General features: G+C 43.0%; 1 protein-coding gene across 2 annotated transcripts in view; it reads left to right on the forward strand.

Annotated features, from left to right (window-relative positions):
* NTRK2 (neurotrophic receptor tyrosine kinase 2) overlaps positions 1-19,801 on the forward strand; it is a 341,040-nt gene extending 321,239 nt beyond the window's left edge. Inside the window, exons 18-19 of one of the 2 annotated variants that reach the window (XM_012813015.1) lie at positions 17,530-17,688; positions 18,553-19,801. In XM_012813015.1, the coding sequence (XP_012668469.1) occupies positions 17,530-17,688; positions 18,553-18,738 (345 nt within the window). In that variant the 3' untranslated portion in view covers positions 18,739-19,801. The remainder of the gene's footprint in view (positions 1-17,529; positions 17,689-18,552) is intronic. The other variant, XM_012813022.1, reaches the window with a different exon arrangement.
* Positions 19,802-21,732: the final 1,931 nt, after the last annotated feature.

The raw sequence follows: 21,732 nt of genomic DNA on the forward strand, positions 1-21,732 counted from the left end.
TTCAGGAACATTCCTGCAAAAGACCAATGGTGCCATTTTTCTTGCTCAGTCACCCTCCCAGTTCTCTGGTCACACAGACAGAGAGGAACAGGGTCTAGGGTGGTGGCCATTACATGGCACGGTGAGACGCTGTGCTGGAAGCCAACTGATAGAGCCCTCTCTAGAACATGGAGCACACAGAGCTCCCTTTACCTCGCCTCAAGGTCTAAATTTCTAAATCATGCATGAGGGCAACTGGAAAAGCCCCTGGGTATCCTCATACAGAGCATCAGAGGTGCACAGGGAAGGGGACTTCACTGCTGCCTGCTTCTGAATATTCACGAAATTCATGACCTAATGGCCATTCATGTCACAAAAACTGATCGAATCTCATGTAAGATCCTCCTGCTACAATGCCTTCTGCCCTGTTCTAGACCTGCCCTTTGTAGGCAGTAGCTAGGCCCCTGACCATACTGCCTCCTCATGTGTAAGATGGTTTTCAGCCACATTTACCTGCTTCCTTCTCACTAAATAAATGCTTACCCCCTATTGCCCTGGGTGATATAAATGCAAAACAAGCCTGCTGGTAAGTTCTGAAGACCCCAAGAGGATAACTATCAGAATGGGGCCAGTTCTGAGTGGCTGAGTTTTCATTAGTAGAGATCATGAAACACCCGGCCCGTGAAGGCTCACGGTTCGCGTCTGGTGTGAGCTCAGATGTGTGGATGCGAGGTGCCTCCCTGGTGCTGTTAGTTTCTCTCTCTGTGGTATTTTCCTTTTTAATGCTCACTTTTGGCTCTTATTCTGCTGAACCTAATTTTTCCCTCCAGGGGTAACCACTTTTTCTACTTTAAAATAATGGTACAACTTTCGTTGCTTAATTTAGAGAGGCTATGAAGTGACCATTCAAGTGTTTAGAAAATGGATAAAAGCCTTCCACAAATTCCTCAAAAAGTAAATAGTCTCATCTGCTGTAAGGTTTACTGCATGCAGATCATGAAGAACTGGCCACCTGAGCCTATCCAACTCCAGTATTAAGTTTTATTCAAGTCTGGTTGCATAGATACACACGGGTAAAGTCGGACCCCTGAGGCAAAGAGGATGGTTTTGCAGCAGGTCACTCCTGTGGAGCAGGGGCCACAGGAAGGAAGGCTCTCATCTTCCTGCCTTGACCACAGAGGTCTCAAGGTGTTGAGGAGGGAGTCTCTGGGAGTGGTTTAGGACCCATCTGGGCCAGGCGAGGAGTTGAGAAGCTTGGGTAGGTTTCCTGCTGTGTTGGAGCAGAACTTGGGGAGAGAGCGGACTGGCCTAAGGGAGCCAGCTAGGACAAGGTCAGAAGGTTGCACTCTGTGCATCAGAATCTTCCTCCCTTTTTGTAGTCTCCATGTTTATTCTCCTGTGGTTTTCCTTTAGAATTTTCAGCAAAGCCTTTCAGCTCACTGTGAGGTGTGCTAAGTTAAAACCAGAAAAGCTGGTGTTGTGCATTTGTGAGATCATTAAAAAGGATATACTGCATTCCTGGGGCCAGCATGGAGGAAGCAGTCATAATTAAAGTGAGAGAAAAACAAAGGGAGGAGAAAGGGTTCAGGGGCCTATTCTAAGGCAGTTAACTTTTGCTTACCCTCCGGTCTCCACCTGGTACTAAATTCAGCAGTTCCGGATTTACTTTGTGTAAATCTTTTTTCCTCCCCTCGTCTCTCTCTCTCCTCTCCCTCTCCTCTCTCTCTCCTTCTCCTTCCCCTCTGCCTTGCCCTCTTTCTGGCTTTCCCTCTTTCCTTCTGTCTTCTTTCTTGCCTCTAATAACTGACTTATTTTGAAAGTTCATTTGTTTCTATTTATTTAAACTTAGAGGCAAACTTTTAAAGAGGGACCAGAGTTAGTGAGAAATTCCTTTAGTACATACAATTATTCCACTTGATAACTTGTTTTAGTTCATTTGTAAACTTCAACATATTTATTGAAGACCTACTGTGCTACATGTGCTAGGCACTGTCCCAGGCACAGACATTCAAGACAGCTCAAAACAAAGTCCCCTTTCTGATAAATTTTAAATAGAGAATACAATCAAGATAGTCAGTTATACAGTGTAATAAATTCCATGACTGGTCCAAGTACAAGGATTAATATACAGTTGCATGTCCTTAACAACAGTGATGTGTTCCAAAAAGTGCATAGTTGGGAGATTTTTTCATGTAAACGTCACAAAGTGTACTTACACAAACCTAGATGGTACAGTCTACTTACACACCTACACTACATGGGATGATCTATTGCTCCTAGGATATAAACCTATATAGTGTGTTATCATACTTAGACTGAAAGTGATTGTAATACAGTGGTATTTGTATATCTAAACATAGAAAAGGTACAATTAAAGCACAAAAGATTATAATCTCATAGGACCACTATCATATATGTGGTCCATAATTGACCAAAACATTGCTATATAGCATGTTACTTTATAGTATAAGGCTCCTTTTTATAAGACAGCATGCCTCAAGTTCTGAATTCCAGTACAAACCCTAGACCTGAGACCAATGGCAGATCCTCTCCTGTTCTTTAAACTAGTCCACATCTGCTAACAGTGGAGTGGGGTCTGGTGGAAGAAATGAGGACAGGTAGGGTGACTGAGTGAGTATCTGTTGGTGTCCAGGAGGACAGGAAAGAAGCAAAAAGTGGGAACAAGAGTGATAAGGGCTCTGCCAGAGATGACTTTCCCTGGAGGGGCTATGGCTCATGGGAGGATGACAACTTCACTCATCCATCCATTTCAACCACCACTGATACCTGCTGTGTGTACAACACCTTCCTGAGCACTAGAGATAGGACAGTAGATAAGATCATCAAAATTTATTCCAGTGGAGGGAGGAAGAAAAGACAGATCAATAGAAAGAACAATTTGAGCTAGTTCTAAATGTAGTCAAGAGGAAGGAGGAAGACAGCCAATGTGGCGGAACTTGGTGAGCAAGAGGGAGAGAGTTAGGCAGGAGAACAGAGAGCTAAGTGTCGGATGGGAACTGAGAAGTCTTTCTACAACATTTGGGTCTTACTCCAAGTGCCATGGAAGCTGGTGAAGAATTAAAAACAGGAGAATGACAGGATCCAATTTACATCTTTAAAAGAATACTCCACTTATGATGTGGGGGATGGATTACAAGAAGTGAGAGCGAAAGCAGACCAACAGTTAGGAGGCTATTGCAGCTGTCTTTGCAAAAGAATGTGGTGGCTTGGCCTAAGCAGTAACAGTGGAAATGGAGGGAGTAGAAGCATCTATGCCATGTTGTGCAGGTACAGTTGAAAGAACCTGATGACAGCTTGGATGTGGAGATAAGAGAAAATATGGAATCATTGACAACGTCTGCATTTTAGCTTAAACAGAATGATGGTGATCAGTGGTGATAGTGATGCTATTTAAGGGCATGAGGGGGAACAAGAATTCAAAAGGGGATGAAATTCGAGGCCATTTTATCCTTGGGCCAGCAGAGGACAGGCCACCATTGGAAAAGGAGAAGGATTGTTTAAAACTCCCATGTTCTAAAGTCGGGAATCTTCTCTACCTTTCCCTACAGTTTTCAATTAATTACCGGTAGTTTGCTCCTTCTGTATAAGCCTTGCCATTCTCCAGAGTGTTCTTGTCTTCATCTCTGAAGACAGATTTGGGATGAAGAGAATTATTATCTCTGAATCTGCATTCAGAGAACAGACACTCATGCTGAAAAACTCTTATATGTTTCATGACAGTTATTTCAGCAAATGGAGGGATGCTGAATAAATGAATGCTGAATAAATGCCAATGCTCTTTACCTAAATAGAGGTTTTGGTATAGATACAGTCTGATTTCTGAGAATAGAGACCTTGGGGGAGAAATTGCAGAAAAATTATGATAGGAGTTGAAGGGCAGACAGGATAAGCACTAAGAAAGGATGCTAATTGGTCAGCATTAAGGACTTCAGGGTTGTGAAATCTCTGTTCTTCCTTGGGATACCATAAGGGTAGCTTTCCTCAAATTCAGCTCACATTATTTTAGGAGTCAAAGGGTGACTTCAGCTGTGATGTGACCATATAAAAGGTAGAATATTGGGAGAATAATCAGGAAAACACAGGTAATGTGAAGGAGCCTCCACCTCTATATTATACTAAACGGGGGAAGTATTAGCATAAATCCTAAAGGTAATGTAGTAAGGGAGCTACAACTAATTACCTTTGGGATTCATACCTGAGGCCTGCATACCACTGAAGGGACTAGTAGTAATAGGAGCTCTCTACTACCTCCCATTTCAGGGAGGAGGACACCCATGCAGTCAGACCCACTCTGTTTACTAGAGCCTGTCACTTCCTGTAAAAGAAAGTATTGGTGATTGATGCACTACAATGATGTCATTGTCGAATTCTCTGCATCAGAGAGAAGGGGATTTCCTCCTGAACAGAGCTCAGAAAAAGTGATTAATGATTGCTTTAGCTGGTCATGCCACCAGATGGACTTGGGGAAATGGTGCAAAATGAGAAATCAAACAGAAAGAGACAAGATTAGTGGATTTGAAACATCTGCCTTCCATTGCCATCTTGGATCCTGTTTCCAACCATGGCCTTGGGTCATAGACTATGTGTTGGAAAATCCCATAATATTAAGTAGCTTACCTTAAAATATTGCCTGGATATAGAAAATTATTTACATATAGAGATAGATACATATAAATGTAGATACAGATGTATAGGCATAGACACAGCCTCCCCACAGCGTAGCTATGAACATTCTACAATGGCCTATCAATGATGGCCCCAAGTGCCACTGGCCTCCTTGCTATTCAAACACATGAAATTGTTTCTACCCCAGGCCTTTATAATTTATCCCACATGTGGACTCCATGACTGGAATGCCTTTTTTCTTTTCTTTGTGGGTCTTGTTTTTTAGTGTCATTCAGATCTCTGTGTAGGGAGTATCACCTACTCAGAAAAGGTTTTGTTGACTTTCCTTCCTATCTAAAATAACACCACCCCTCTATCCTTGCCAGCCACTTCTTCTATTATTTTTGCACAGTATTTATCACCACCTGCCATTATCACGCATGAGGATTTATCTACTTATATCCAGTCTGTGTCTCTCACTACAGTGAGAGTTCCGTGAGGACATGGAGTTTGTTCAAATGCATGTCCATGGTGCCTTTGACAACGTTCCACACCCAGCAGGTAGCACCATGTATTTTAACTGAATGAGTGAATTTTACCAAAACAAAAATAGTGATTGTCAACTGGGTGATCAAAAGAAGCAGTTTATACTCTGTACCAATAAGAGTTTAAAGAATCCTAAAAATGTTATAATAGTTTTTCTTATCGTCTATTGTGATGGAAATGGATAGTGCTTTGAGAGAGGGAGTTTGGCTCTAGTTTAACTTCTCCAGACTTAAACTAGTGGGCAGCACTCTGGCCTAACTTAAGACTGTGGAGCTACAGTGGCAGGGGAGAGTAGGGGGAGCTCCTGCAGGGACAGAGGCACTGCTGGGGGCTGACCTGTGGGTATTAGACCTCCTGTCATTAATCTCCACCTGTTCATGTGATGGATCCAGCAATCATGCTCCCATCTCTGAGCCAGACTGCAACCCCTGGGCCCCTCCCAGGGGGAGATTCTGATGGTAATGGAAGGAGGCCTCCATCATCAGATGGCTTCATGGAGTGGCTAACAGGATATGTCACAGGAGGGACAAAGAGAAGGAACCCTTGGGACAGGGCACCCAGTGCTGTGTTCTTGCTGGCTTCTCCTAGCACCCTGGCACCCTGTCCTCTGCTGTGGTGTTATTTCAGCTTATTGATCTTTGCCTTCAGTGACTTTCCTAGTAATTTATCCCACATATTCATTACCCTGTATACCACATATATCTATTTGCTTTCCTTATTTGCAGTTTAATTTGGAATTGGGTATCCCCCTCTAAAGAAAAATGGCTTTTTCCTTCTGGATAGCCCTTTGTACCAGCAGCCCTATATCAGGGCTTACAGGAAGCTGCCTTTTTGGCTTTAGCCCCTGTTCTCCTTCCATATTTATTTCAGACAGTATTTTCTATCCACCAAGATGATTCTCTGAGGTTATAAGACACAATCCATTCCTCTGACAAATATCACTGGACTGTCTTCCCTCCTGAAGCCTGTAGTCTACACAGGGCATATGGCAAATAGGTAACCGCAGAAGCGAGCTCATCTCCACAGCTGACAGATGCTACGAGGGGGAGCGCTACCATGTGATCTGTCAGGGGAACCTCCTTTTGATGCCTCAGGACATGGTGCTTAAGTTAAGTCCTACCAGATGAGCAAAAGTTAGCCAGGTAAAAACCAAGGAGTAGGGTGTTTGAAGGACCTAAGCTGAGAAAGAGCTGAGGGCACTTAGGAAACAGAAGAAAGATCAAAGTGGTTAGGACCGCAAAATGGCATGGAAAGGGTAAGACAGCATGAGAGGAGACTGGAGAAAGGTGCTGAGGTAACGCAGGGCGCCAGCAGCCATTTAAACAACTTAATTTACCCTAAGGTCAATGGGAAGTCATTGAAGAGTTTGCAGCAGAGAAACAAATGAAGACTGTTGCTTTGGCTATTCTATGGGTGGTGGGTTGGAAAAGGCAAGAAGAGAAACAGGGAGAGGTTATTGCAGTTGGGGGACTGGGAGGTCTCTCAAAATGGAGGAGGGGAGAATTAGGCAGATTTGAGATATCCTTAGAAGAGTGTCTTTGGAAGCACATCTTACAGAATTCCACTGTCCCTTAACTGCATGTCAGTGGGAGAAGTGCACTAGGAAGTATAACGCAACATTTATATCTGATGTTAAAGATGAAATATAAGTCTTTAAAGAAATTCCACACTTCGCCAACACCTGGGGTCGCTCCCAGTTACTCCCCACCTCCTCAACTGTTTACTTCTCTCTGCAGCAGCAGGATGCTTTGGTGAAAGGTATGAGAAGCACGGGGCTAGCCGCACAGGTTTTCCCAGCACTGAGCTCCACTGTTCACCACTGCACAGAAAAGCAGCTACTCAGGAACTGAGTTCCAGTTGTAAAACTGCAAAACAGCTGTTTCTTATAATCTGTATGCACAATTTTTATGGGGATGTTTTATCCATAAGTATATCTAAGGAGGTACAAAAAATGGGTTTTAAATGTAAGTCATGTCCTCAGCTCACGGCATGGCTCCCAGAGCAGGTGCCCCATAGTAGAGAGTTACTTGTCTTACAGTATTTCTTAATTCTTAAAATGACCATTGCAATTCATGATTTCCTTTATGACCAAGGTCACAATTGCTATGCTTCATGCATATTACAGGGACAACAGAAAAAGACCATAAGAATGCCAAGTTGGCATTTAGAGCTCCCTAGAGAAAGCGGCTCTGTTGTTCCTGTTACACTCCTGTGGACACAGGCATCAGTTTCTGTAGCAGAATGAACTTCCTCAGCTGCGAGAAAAGAGGACCTTATTCATTTTTAACAGGCTCTGATGGATCAAGTCTCAGGTTAATAGTGAAATGTAGATTCTGGCAGAGTCTTCAGCGTTAACTAATAAACTGGGGTTAATGGTGGGACAGCTGATCTCTCCACTGACTGGACATGAAGCACCCAGGGCAGCAGGAATCACAGTAATCACAGCTGATACACTCTTTAGAATACAGAGACCCTTTTTCCTTTTTTTCTTTCCTCCTCTCTTTGACAAATCTCTGCATTCTTCCACTTCTGAAAGCTACTTGCCTGTCTGAGTAATTTCCATAGAACAATTTTTCATCAGAATTTTAGCACTAACCCCAGATAATGCAGTCACCTTCATGTGGACAGTGATGCAAATATATATTGCTCTGGTATTCCTGGTTGCCTTTTCTCTGTACCCTGGTGATCCCTGTGGCTTTTCACCATGAAAGGGTGTGATACTTTGGTCTCAAATGCTAAAAGTCAGATGGGCTCTTGGGTTAAAAACCATAATGCTCAAGAGGCTATAAAAAGCTCAGTAACTCTGAACATTTATTAATAAAAATGGCAGCTTGATGAAATGCATGTTGTTGGAATGTACAACTTCCTGTTGCTGAGTGAAATATAAGTACATAATCACATGCCAGGCAGCGTGGCTTCATCCTTCCCCTGATCTACTTGGGAAACTCCCCGAGGATGTTAATAAGAGTTGTTGGAGCTGCGGGGGGTGGGGGGAACCTCATGGGAGAGGGAGGGCCTATTCTGACTGTTTAATTTCACTTCATTCTTAAAATAAAGAATTCTTGTTTCTAGATCCAAACATAATTCTTAAACAACCGTGTGATTCCAGTTTTATTTATGCTTTATTGAGAGAAGATGTAAGTGTATTTGCTCCTGATTAGAGCCACATGTAAAGGACCTGTGATCACTTATAAGGCTGAGGGTCATTAAATTGTGTATAGTGCACGAGCAGGGTGGCTTCCCTTGGTCACAGGACAGTAGGACTCCCAAGGGAGAAACTGAGGCAGCATGGAGCCCAGAAAGCCATTCTGCTTTATCATACACCTCCCTAAGGAGCTCCTGGGTCTGCTCTGAGTTGCATCTGAGGGACAGCTGTAGAACAATAGCTGCTTTAGACATTTGCTAGGTGCCAGAATCAGTAATAGGGAAACCATCAAGAGTTAGCCAGGGGGGATGGAGCCATGGGGTTGGACCTCACTTAGGGGTACAGAAATCTGACAGCGTCACCAACTTGGATTCTGGAACAGAATTGCCCACCTCCTAGCGTTCAGAGCTATTCTTGCTGCCCTGGACTAGAATCAGAAGGGAGCATCATGGCAAGTGTTATAAATCTTTATGTTTCCACAAAATTCTTATGTCGAAGCCTTAGCCCCCAGAGTGACTGTAGTCAGACATGGGGACTCTCTGGAAATATGAAACTTAAATGACGTCAAAAGAGCGGGACCCTGATCTAATGGGATTAGTGTCTTTATGAGAAAAGACATCTAAGCATTCTCTCTCTCTCTCCTGCATATGACTGTGCAGTAAGAAGACAACCAGCTACTGGCCTCACCAGAAGCCAGATCGGCCAGAACCTTGATCTTGAGGGAAGTTTCTGTTGTTTAAGCTGTCTAGTCTGTGGTAATTTCTTATGGCAACCCAAGCCAGCTAAGACAGAGACCCTTTCCCATCCCTGCATCTGGCTCCTTGTCAGATTTGTGGTGACTAGGAAGAATGCCAAGATGGCTGGTCTTGAATCCATCACTTTACCTCCTGGGACTAGAGCTTCTTCATTTCTTAAGTTGGGATCAAGAACATGCCATATGTACCCTACAGAATTAGCAAGGAATCAAAAATGTACAATAGCAACAACAACTAACACTTACTATACATTTACTATTTAATATTTGAAAGGCATTATCTGAGAGCTTTGTGTATTTTTAAGGAAACTTCATTGAGGTTCATAAAGATGTAGATATACACACATGTATTAAAATTCAGCATTTTCAGCGCACAGTTCTATCACTTTTGGTGAGCATAGTTATTTAACTGTAATGCAACCATCAGCTCTCAAATTTTCTGATACCTCATTAAAGCTAACCTTTCTCTATTCCTGGTTCTGGGCAACCACAGGTTTTCTAGAACCCTAGTTTTGCCTTATCAAGATTATCATATGAATGGCATTGTACAAGACTTTTAAGTCTGGCTTCTTTCTAAGATTTTTTTCTAATTGCAACTCATTTAATCTTCACAACAGTATTTTGAGGTGGGTACAATTATTAGCGTGAACAGGTGTGAAAATGCTATGAAAAGGCCAAAAGTGCTAGACAAATATGAGGTGTTACTATTATTATTTTTGTTAATTCTGTTTTCATTATTATTGTTTCCATTGCATAAAAATAAAATCAAATTTCAAGGGACATTTTGTATTGAATTTGCGTTCCCAGCTACCTAGAATCCAAATGACAGGAGATAGTGATGACAGCTCTGTGACTTTTCCCTTTAAAACAGATGATAATTTGCCTTGTTCTAGAAGAATAGAGATTTAATGATGAAAAAAGTATTTGCAAAAATGTGATTAGCTATAAGGTCAGCACAACCTCTCTTTGAAGTTACTACGGCATTACTTTATGACTATGATCAGAGTGTTATTGAAAATGCTAAGACAATGGAAGATGTTCTAGGTTGCAAATAGTAGCAATTTCAGGGGTAGTGATAATGAATTCCCAGTGTAGGAGAGAGGGTGGTACCAGCACTCCTCCTGACCCACTACCTTGAGCTGCATTTGTTCAGAAGTCAGAGGCAAGGCAGAAAAGGCTGAGTTCTTCCCATGAAGTATCTCTGTGGTTTTGTAGACACATGCAGGGATGCACCCTATCACTTTTATAATAGGAGAATCCTCATCTTCCTGAATGTGGTCACAGAATAACCCACAGTCTGACCACGATGGCTCCACCATCTTCCCAAAGGAGAAGGTTTTGTGGACATTGTTTCTCTCTCTTGTTTTTAACCTCCTATTACAGATGCAACACATAATAAATAAGTAAATAAGATCTAGCTATTCCTTAAAGTTTACGGCGTTCATGAATTTTTAAGGAACAGGTCAGAAGAAACTGCTGAAACAAAGCAATGGAGTGTAGGGTGTGATGAGGAGGTCTAGGAACCCCGTCAATATTTAATGCAGGCAAAAGCCTCTGACAACTAATCATCTCTTAATGGGGCTTGCCCTTTGGCCTGCATGTTTCTAAGGGAGTAAAAGATTTGGCTTCCAAACAAGTTATCTCTTATGCACTAAGTAAATACCACATGCTGCAAGTGGCCTCCCAGGCATCATCGGTCTTTGCTAGTTGAGTTTAGAAGGTCCCAGATTAGCATTACTTGCCTTTAAATCACCGGCAGTTTCAAAGCTAGCGAGGCATTTGTTTGGGGTCTGTGGAAAAACTCCTGCCTAGCAGCATGGCTCTCATATACACAGAAAGGAGACTCTGGAGGGAGGGAGAGGGAACTGTGCAGATAGGCATGAGCATTGGGGGGAAATAAGAGAGAAACTGGGAAAAACTAAATGCAACATTAGTATTTGAACTGGGATGGGGTGGGTAAGAATTGAGCAGAAATTTGAAGAAAAGGGGATGTGGGAAAAGATGGGGGAGCAATATTGAGAAGAATGCGTGGAGGAGAAGGGAAGGTGATGAAGGCAGAGGGAGTGATGGATGCATTTTACCAGAAGCTCAACAGAAAAGAACGAGCAACACTTATCACCCCTTCTCTCACCTCTCTGTGCCTTCCTCATTGACTTGGACCATGGATAGAGGTACTTTGTATATTTGAAAAACAAACCCATACTAACAACCAAACAGGAGAAAGAAAGTAGACTCTAGGCCTGGAGAGTGATAGGACAGAGAACTACTTCAGTACTGTCCCGTCACCTGTTCCTATTTACGCTTGCTCAGCAAATTTCCCAACTTCCCTAAATCCCAGTTCTCCAGTATAGAAAAAGGAAATTGTTTGGTAAGCCATGAACAATTGAAATTTTCCCAATTTACAACCTAATGGCCAGAGTATATGCTTTGAATTTCTTGGGTAAGAAATAAATGCTGTAGTTGAACTGATTAAATGTGTCCACTTTGATTTTAAAATAATAAAACCATTGATTTCTAATGTGAATCATTTTCACCAAGAGCCTTTTTAGTATTTTCTACAGAAATTATTGCCTTGAAATACTTTTCAAACAGGTAGATTTCAAGGATGGTCAGGTCCAGTTATTTGAAGTAAAACACAATTGTTATTTTTGTTTTTAATCAGATTATCCTATACATTGCCAAAATTATGAGGTGCCATGGTAATGAACATTGAGAGTTGAAACAACAGTTATATTCTTGATATGTTTTAAAAATTGTTTTTCTCAACTTGATTTATTTTAGGCACTGTGGAATTTCTTTTTGACCTTGGATTTCAGACATTGTTCTGATTAGCTTTGCTGGTTTAACTGAGTTGCAGTGATTAGGAGCCCCGATGGTTATCTAGTCCTTTTAATGCTTTTTCATGGTTTAAATTCCTTTAGTCTCACTTCATTCTCTCGCAGCCTCAGATGAGATGAAACCCTAATGTCCATCTTTAAAGAAATACTCCCTCGGATTATGAGTAATGGACTCTTCCTCGACTTCATTCTCAGATTGAATAGTCCCTAGTCTGCACCATGGGTACAACCCCTGTCTACCTTATAGATGGCAAACCAAGAAATGGGGCTTCTTATTAGAGAGCCCTTAGACTCCATGTGAATTTCAGTAAATTTGGTTGCATTTTGAGAAGTTGTGAATTTCAGTAAACGATTCTTACTTGTAGCATCACATGAGTGAGACTCTTTCTATCCATCTAATCTAAAGCTGGGTTCTATCGAGAGTTTAGAGAAAGGATTGACAGATAGATCAGAAGGTAGTGAAGATATCTGCTTGAAAGAACACATTGAGAATTCCCTGTGGAATAGCAGCACTCATAAGAAACCCACTTGAAGACATGGTATGCTCGGCAGCCAACCCCCTCACCCTCTACCAGACACAATTGTTCAGTACTCAGCCCTCTTGAGGCACCGTGTGGTCCATTAGCAAAGAAGGGAATGCCTGCTCTGTAGCAGGCGGGGGAGTTCCTTGAAGAGGTGGATCTTCAGCTTGCTTTTGGGAGACCTTTAGGAAGGGAACAAGGGAAGGAGATCAGACTTTCCTAGAGCCATGAGTAAGTTTGTCCTGGGTGAAGCACCACACCCAGCTTGCTGGCTGGACAAACAGCTTGTGTTAGAAACTGAAAAAACCAAAAATGCAGAGTGACCCACCAGAATGAATACAGATAACCAGTGGGGACAGGTGTTGTGTGTGGCTTTAGGTAAGCTACCTGAACTCTCTGAATTTTAGGGGCATTATTTGGAATATGCCGCAAACCCAGCGGGTAACTGTTTGATTCAAGTGAGATAAATGAGTGGAAATTCTTTGTAAACAGTGAGGTGCTGTGTGTTGATGGATAACTATGGCAGCCCAGTGGCAGTGGGTGATTAGAGAGCCGCAGCGTTCTGTGCTAGAAAAAAAACAAGAACAGCCATAACCCTTCACATTTTGCCAAGAGATAAGTCAGACCTTAGAGGCCTTGCCCAAGCTGATTTATAGCACAGTGGGAACTAGCAATCCAGCCTCTTGGGTTGAGAACAATGAAAATTCCAAGTCCAAGCCGACTCTCCAGTTAACTGGAATTCCCATCGTGTATCAGTTCAATCTTGGGAGTTTGGTGGAGACCACATGTCCTGACCCCCTGCCACGGCATATCAGGCAGTCAAGAGCAAGAATTCTGACTCTGACCCCAGTGTCATGCTTGGGATTGCATTCCGTCTGACAGATATTTAAGCAAGGGTGTGAGGGCAAGTTGCCAAGTAGTGCAATACAAAACAAATGTCTCATTGTGTTTGTTGCCACACAGTGTGTGGTTTTGTGTGGCCCCCAAACCACTGAGTGGCTGTGATTAGAACGTGACGGTAATTTATAACAACAGTGACTCTTTTTTTTTTCTTGTTCTTTTCTGGTCTACTTTTGTGACATGCTCCAAAATCTTAAGAAAAGGCTGCAAAAGAAATGTTCAGAAATGTTCTAAACGGGTTTGAAAAACTTGTGAACCCTGTCTGAACTTTTATTAGATTGTCCCACCACTCACCCATTTGACATCAGAACAAGGAAAGCATTATTTATAACAGTATGTGTGAAATCCCCAAAGAGATTCTTGAAAGAATTAAAGGCAAAAATCTGTCCTAAAGAAACTATAAGCAGAAAATAAATAAAAACGGGAAAACATATAAATCAAAATGTGAATCTTTTCTTCCATCTCCTTTAAAGTAAACAGGCTTTTTCTTGACCATTAGCAACGCGGGACAAGGAGCCTGGTACTGGGGGCACTGTTATCAGAGAAGCCCCTTGATCATTGCTAAGAGGGGAGTATGGGAGAGTGGCCTGTGTTGATTCTTCTCCTTAATGTTCCCAGAATGGCTGCTTCCCCTGGAGGAAATAAGATGGTAAAGGTCCCAGGGAAGGAAGCAAGGCCTCAAAAATATTTAGTCCATTAAAATTTCTAAAGCACTTTCACAAATGCCTGCTCGAGTATTTGCCTCATGACAATCGTGGGAGGTATGTATGGTGCCCTACCTGTTCTAGGTGGAGAAACTTCACACAGAGAGGTTTGCCAGCTTGTCAAGATGACCCAGCTAGGAAATAGCCCAGTAAGTGCACTGTCGGAATGCAAGGTGCATCCTCAGTGGGACCTTGTCCCCAGCATTGCAGCTGCTGCTGCTCAGGCAGATATGGGGGGCCTGGTGTCTTGCTAGATTAGCCCATCCCAAAGTGTGTTTTTTACCTATCTTGTTCTATGAGCCATACACATGTCCAAATGGTTCTCTGTCTCCTACAAACACATCCAAATTAATTTAACTCACCACATTAAAGTTAAATCCTTTCTTTCTTGCCAGACTTTTCAGATACCTTAATGAGGTTCAGGGTGTTATGAATGTCCTAGAAGTGAAGAGGGTTACAGGATATCTGGTGCACTTGACCTAGGAACTTGTAACATTTTGAGGGACTGATATTTAAAGGAGCACCATGTTGGGTCATAATGTCCCCATCTTCTTGTTGCCTCCATAGACTAATGTCTTCTGTTACCCCCGTGCATAACTATACATCCATCATAAATCTGGATTCTCATTTCAGTATTTTCATAAAAGAAATAATTATGTCTTTTTCACTAAAAAGCAGACCCTCTCACTCCACATAAGTCTGCACTATAACACTCAGCCGTGAGTTGCTTACCCTTTACATCTTTTATCTTTTAGAATTTCTGTAAAATTCAAGGTGTCACACTTGATGGCTCTTGCAGGAAGGCTCTTTACAAGAAGCAATCCATTCCTTCCTAAGGAAAAATGCCTCATTCATCCCCTCTACTTCTTTCAGGAAGATTAGCAGCCACTTCCACTTGTTGTCCAAGATACTTCCCTCTCACGGATGTTTAAATAACACGGCTCTGACAGCACAGCAAGAAGACAAAGTCCCAGTCTCATTGTGATCCCCAGTTCTCTAGGTCACTTGGACCACTGGGGTTGGGTTCTAATGAGAAAGAACAGGAACAAAAAGTGAACAGCTGAGCTAGCTGCAACCCTGCAGTTTGCTGTGCAGAATAGTGATGGGAGCTCTTCTTTAAAAGGTAGGGAAAAGGTTAAATGGGCAGTGTAAGAATAAGGTCTATAGGGGAAGAGATTATTTTTCTCTTGGATTTCACTCCATATTTATTTTTGCAGGGTAGTTGGGCAGAGTGATGCTGTTTTGTACCTTAGGAGATCTGTAGTAAACACTTGCTATGTGGCTGAAAATGATTTGTTGGGAGGTCTGGACCTCAGTCCTCTCTGCACTGTGTGCCAGCAGGGTCATCTCAGGCAAGGCCCTATAACTCCTGTGAGCAGCTTTATCATCTGTAGACCAGAGATGCCACCAGGAGTCCTGAGTCCCTTTGTAGTGTGTTCACGAAATTAAGTGGGACTGTGTATAGATGTTTTGTAAACTGTATGGAGCTTCATCAACCATGGTTTCAGAGAATGGCAGGGAGACTGAGACTTTAGCTCCTTGGGCTCTGGGGTGGAGGCATATTTTTCAGGCACTGTTACTTCTTTCCTTTAAGAAATCATAAGTGGATTTTGAGAATTAGGATAAAATAAAAACTAATAAAATAATGCTATGGGGCATTACTCTTCAAAAATCAGGAACCAAGTTATTCCAGGGCTTAATAATCTTTGAAAATGTGTGTGGCAAATGCCCAGCCTTTTCTGCCATGTAGGCAGAGTAGAGGTGTGCCCGGCGCTGTGGTCCTTGCAAGACCACAGGGCATTTTCTCCTGCGTGCTATTGTGTGCACTGCCCAGGACTGGTGTGGCTGTTCCACACTCATACTGTGAGTCCTTCCAAACATCTGGAAACTTTGAGTCCCCCATGTATAGTAGTAGATTCCCTTTCCCGAAGTCCTGGGCACACGAATGTCAAAGGGCTGTGAGCTATATTCCTTAGTCCACAACTGTGTTGAGCTGGCTGCACAGATTTAACCACCCCCTGGCCCCCACATCCTTTCTGGTTGGCCAGTGCCTGTGCCCCTCTAGCTGTGGTTTGAGTACCAACCCAAATGAATGTTGCTGCCACCTTTGGACACATCAATCAGGCAGGTCTGTGCATGGGGACCTGTCACTGATGAGGCAGGAGTGAGGAAATCTGACTCTATGGAAGCCAACTTGGGCTTTATCAGCTTTTGGTTTCTTAAATGCTGAGTAGTCAAGACATGGGGGCACCATAACCCTGAACCAGCAAGTTATGTCCCTCCCCCTCATATTAGGACTCATCATACAGAGAAGAATGAAAACGTAAAACCTCCCCTTTCACACTCTGGTGCTTTCTTTGGGGCTAAGCGTGTAGCTGGAAAATGCCAAGCACAGCAGACATCTCTGACACTTTAGCTCCTGGGTTGTAGGGCAGGGGCACATTTTCCAGGCACTTTTATTTCCTTTCTTTAATAAATCATAAATGACTTTGTGAATTAGAATAAAATAGAAACTCTGTGGGGCATTCCTCTAAAAACTAGGGGGCTGTGAGTTGTCTTTGAGGTGTAACTCCTGCTGCAGAACAAGCCCCCTGCTGTCTGGTATCAGGCACGTCACACAGCCTGGTGGTGCCCAGGGAATACCAGGATGAAAAATGGGACCTACTAACCACAGGACTTCTGTGCAGAAATCTGTTCATGAGTTTAAAATGAGCAGCCCTGATGGGGCTGAAAATGAAATTCCTAACTTTCCTCCATAAAGTAAGAAGTCACAAACAAGTTTACTTTATCAAAGAAAGTCCTCTTTGCCTGTGCTAACATGATTACCATCTCATGCCTCAGCATCGGTATTTTCACTGAAATGGGCATTTTAGATTGTATTTACTTATTATTGTACATTATCCAAGTAGCACTGCCCTGCAATAGACGGAAGACTTGAGCTTAGAGCCCAGAAACCGGGGTTCTCTGTGTCTATAAGCCACTTGAGCCTCAGCTGCCTCATCTGTAAAATGGGAATGGTTAACTTCTGCCCAGCCCACTGTGGGGTTGTGGTGAGGGGCTCTGAGACAGCACGATGCACCGCTAACACCTGAAAGCAGAAGGAAGCTCTGATTTGAAGGAAGTAGAGTCACTGGGAGGTCATTTTGGGCACAGAGCCCCTACCTGTCATCCTGGCCAAAGTTATTCTGTTATTTACAAGATGGAGTCATCATCCTACCAGAAAGTGTATGCGAGTGTGTGTGTGTGTGTGTAAACCCAAGATGAACATCCACCTAATCATCATCTCTGCTCCTGTCTAGTTCTGACACAAAGAGAATCACAAATAATATGAAAAAAAAATTATTTTTCCCTCTGTCTGTGCTGCTTGAAATTATGAAGAAATCCTATATCCCTTATGTGATAATAAACAATTAAAATTAATAAGTACAAATAAGGAAAGAAAACAGCATCCCCCATGGCTCCGGTCCACACCCGGTTTCTGAATGACTAATGTCTCCCTGTTGATCCCTTCCCACAGGTCGGTGGCCACACGATGCTGCCCATCAGATGGATGCCCCCCGAGAGCATCATGTACAGGAAGTTCACTACAGAGAGTGACGTCTGGAGCCTGGGGGTCGTGTTGTGGGAGATCTTCACCTATGGCAAACAGCCCTGGTACCAGCTGTCCAACAACGAGGTGTGCAGTGGGGCTGGCCACCACCCCCACCCCAAGGGCTGAGACGGCAGAAGCTTACCACTGCTGGGGTTTCCTTTAGGGCTGGAAGTCAGGAGAACATGATCTTATGTGGCTTTGTTGGAGGCAGCACTTCCCAAATAGCCTGCTATGTATCTGAAATTCATGGCCAAAGTCTAGTCTCCCTTGAACATAAGAGTCATGGAGGGAGAAGAGCCCAGTGCTGTCTGAACCGGCCTTGCTTCCCTAGTGAGGGCGCTGAAGAGCCACTTGTGCTGCTCAGCTGAGGAACTGACAGCAGGGTTTTGGTTCTTGTTCCAGTGAAGTTTCAAGCTTCTTTCCTTTTTGCACATTTCACTAGGTCCTTAACTTCTAGTGAAAGACTCAAGCATTTTGTCTTCCTATTCTAATGTGTTTGCAACTGCATCTATATTTGAGTCACAGTGTCTTGGTCAAGGGCCCCACATCTTTGTCAGATCGATCTCTGTCTTTCTAATCTGGTTTCATTGTCCAATATGACTGCTCCTTTCTACAGCCTGGGGGGGTGCTCTGTCTGTCAGCACCTTAACTCAGAAGTGACTCAGGTGCCATCTCGGGCCAGTCAAAACTAAAACCCCTAGGAGTTCCAGGAGGAGGGCTGGGAGCCTCTCCACTAGTTATGTGAAATGAGGGTGGCTGGAAAAAGGTGGACATAAGCCAGTCAAGTTAACCTTGCTACAAACCAGTCAAGGTTAAATGATACCAAAATTGCTCTCTTCCTTCTGAGAAAAATCCACTGTGCCCCTCCCTGCCTTCTTTGCCCGGATGTTTCTTTGACTGGCGCTGCTCTTTCTCCTGTCTCACCCTGTCTTTGGTCTCTCCATGCAGGTGATAGAATGCATCACTCAGGGCCGAGTCCTGCAGCGACCCCGCACGTGCCCCCAGGAGGTGTATGAGCTGATGCTGGGGTGCTGGCAGCGAGAGCCCCACATGAGGAAGAACATCAAGGGCATCCACACCCTCCTTCAGAACTTGGCCAAGGCATCTCCTGTCTACCTGGATATTCTAGGCTAGGGCCCTTTCCCCCAGACCAATCCTTCCCAACGCACTCCTCAGACGGGCCGAGAGGACGAACATCTTTTAACTGCCACTGGAAGCCAGGAGCTGCTCTCCTTACTCTGATGGTACTAACAGCAGAGACACCGAGACTTTCTCAGAGGGAAGCAGTGTGTACTTCTCCATCCGTAGACACAGTGTTGACTTCTTTTTGGCATTATCTCTTTCTCTCTCTCCATCTCCCTTGGTTTGTTCCTTTTATTTATTTTTTCATTTCTTTTACTTTTTTTTTCCTCTTTATTTGGTTGGTCTTCCCTGTTTCCCAGTTCTTACCCTCTCTTTTTAACCAATCTGGCTTCTGCATTACTATTAACTCTGCATAGACAAAGGCCTTAACAAACCCAATTTGTTATATCAGCAGACACTTCAGTTTGCCCACCACAACTAACAATGCCTTGTTGTATTCCTGCCTTTGATGTGGATGAAAAAAAGGGAAAACAAATATTTGACTTAAACTTTGTCACTTCCGCTGTACAGACATCGAGAGTTTCTATGGATTCACTTCTATTTATTTATTATTATTACCGTTCTTATTGTTTTTGGATGGCTTAAGCCTGTGTGTGAAAAGGAAAACTTGTGTTCAATCTGGGAAGCCTTTATCTATGGGAGATTAAAAAACAGAGAGAAAGAAGATTTGTTCTAAACTGCTGTATGGGAGGAACAAAGATAACCATTGGGATCAGCTAGCATCAGTCCCAACGTAGGAATAACCCGGCAACTGGTAGCTGGGAGGAATGTATTCGGCACCTTCCCCTGAGGACCTTTCTGAGGAGTAAAAAGACTGTTGAACTCGGTGCCATGGACTATTCTTTTCCCGTCACTGGAAATACGGAGTGCAGTAGAGAGAAAAGATGGCTTCCGTGAGACACGAGACGGCACAGCCTGTGCTGTCTTGTCTTTGTAGGTCACCGTGATAGCACTGGTTTGTTTTCCAAGTGTTATCCGCTGATCTTTGGTCAAGTTGAGTCAAAAATGGGCGGATTGGTGTCCAGAGATCATTTCAGGATCAGGTGGGAAAACCAAGGACTTGGAAAAGATAGAACAAGCTATAAATTCGGAGGCGAGTTTCGCTTATATTGAACTTCTCAGATAGCACTTCCCTCCGACCCCTAACTGCCACTCCCACCGTCCTTTTAACTGTGCAAGCAAAATTGTGCATGGTCTTCGTGGATTACTACCTTGTGTGCAGAAACTACCGCCGCAGATGTCGTGCCCCTGATAGGTAAAGCAGATCCTTAAAAGGTATGACTTATACAATTAGGGGAAGCTAATGGAGCTGAGTAGCTGAGGATAAACGCCTCTGCCTTGTACGGTGGTGATGGGGTTTAATGAATATGGACCCTGAAGCGTGGATTCCCTCATCCACGTGGAACCCACAGGACTGTGGGAAGGGCAGAATCAATATCCGAGGGAGAGGACAACTCCCCCTGAGGGCCTCACATACATTAATGTTCAGTGTACACGGGCCAAGTCCCTTGCTCTGGGCTCTGGTTGGGAGAGTGGTTTCATTCCGGTGTACCCCATTGTCAGTATGCTGTTTTGTTTTCTTCACTCCATTAAAAAAGTCAAAATAAAATTTAGGCACAGCATGCCAATGGGAGGCTGTGCCCAGACCTAGCATTGGAGGTGTGCGTCTCTGGGCATAGTCACTGGTTTTGCAGAAAGGGCGTAAATTCAAATAGAAATTTACTGTTATCTGGATGGTCAGATATACCAAGGAAGGCAACTATTTCTGTTCCTCAAGAAAACTTGCTACCCTCTGTGAGGGGAATTTTGTTAAACTTGACATCTCTATAACATGAGCCAGATTGAAAGGGAGTGATTTTAATTCATCTTAAGTCATGTGATTTCGTATTTGTTTCTGAAGGTGCAATAGCTCTGTTTTAGGTTTTGCTTGCGCCTGTTAATTACTGGAACCCCTTGTGTTCTATTAGAGGCTTCGAAAGCCAGTTCTCAAAAATTCAAAAGTGTAAATTAACAGAGAACAAAAGGCAATCCAGTAGCATCTGCAGTGAAACGAGGGGGTTGGACAAAATAAACTTTACAGTCCCTTTGAGTTCTGCGCTGGCCTAGGAGAGATGGAGTTTGAATTGTTTGTTCTCTTTGGCGGTGAAGAAAAATCCCTCTGGATACACATAATAATCTAACGAAAGCCATATCTCAATGATATATACATGCATGTATATATCCTCTTAAGGACCCATGGTACTGTTAAAACACTGTGGACCCGTAAAGCAGGAAGGAAGGGGCAGATTTGTACAAACACTTTTCTAGATTCCATCAGCAATGACCTGAAAACCTATACAGGTTTGTTACCTGTGTGTGTCCAGCCAGCTGCTCTGGGGGAAGAAGCTGCACATTATTGCTTTTATTTTAAGAGAGCAAAGGATCAAATTCAAGAAGGGCTGTGAAGTCTTAGGCAGACAAGAAGATGGGAGCGTTCCATTCCAGTTTTGTGTTTTCTTGTGAAATCAAAAAGCAAAAAAAAAAGAAAGAAAAAAAGGAAAAGAAAAAAAGAGAGAAGGAAAGAAAGAAAGAACAGAGAAAGAATTCTCCTTACACCTTCTGACAAGTCTCTCAAGATCTTGAAAAGTTCTATGCAACTGCAAAGTTTTATAGTTATTTATATTACTGATTATTATTATTTCCTCTGTTGTCTCAAGAGTATGTGCTGGCTTCAGAGATGTCACACATTGAAAGAATATCGATAACTTTTAAACTAGCTGAATGAGCCACAGAATATCTTTAAAAAATTGTCACTTTTCTCCCACCACCCCCTTTCTGGTGGTCTAATTTTCAGAAAAGTAGCATGCTTATGCTAAAATGTATAGTCACCAAATATGGCCTGCCAACAAATAGGTTAAAAATTACAGTAGTAGCAGTGACAAACATATTTCTTTAGCACACACCCAATCTGACAATCATTTCCACTTACAAATTAATAGTTTTCCA

This window comes from Otolemur garnettii, unplaced genomic scaffold (genome assembly GCF_000181295.1).
Source record: "Otolemur garnettii isolate 467f Iridium unplaced genomic scaffold, OtoGar3 scaffold00006, whole genome shotgun sequence".
Lineage (NCBI taxonomy): Eukaryota > Metazoa > Chordata > Mammalia > Primates > Galagidae > Otolemur > Otolemur garnettii.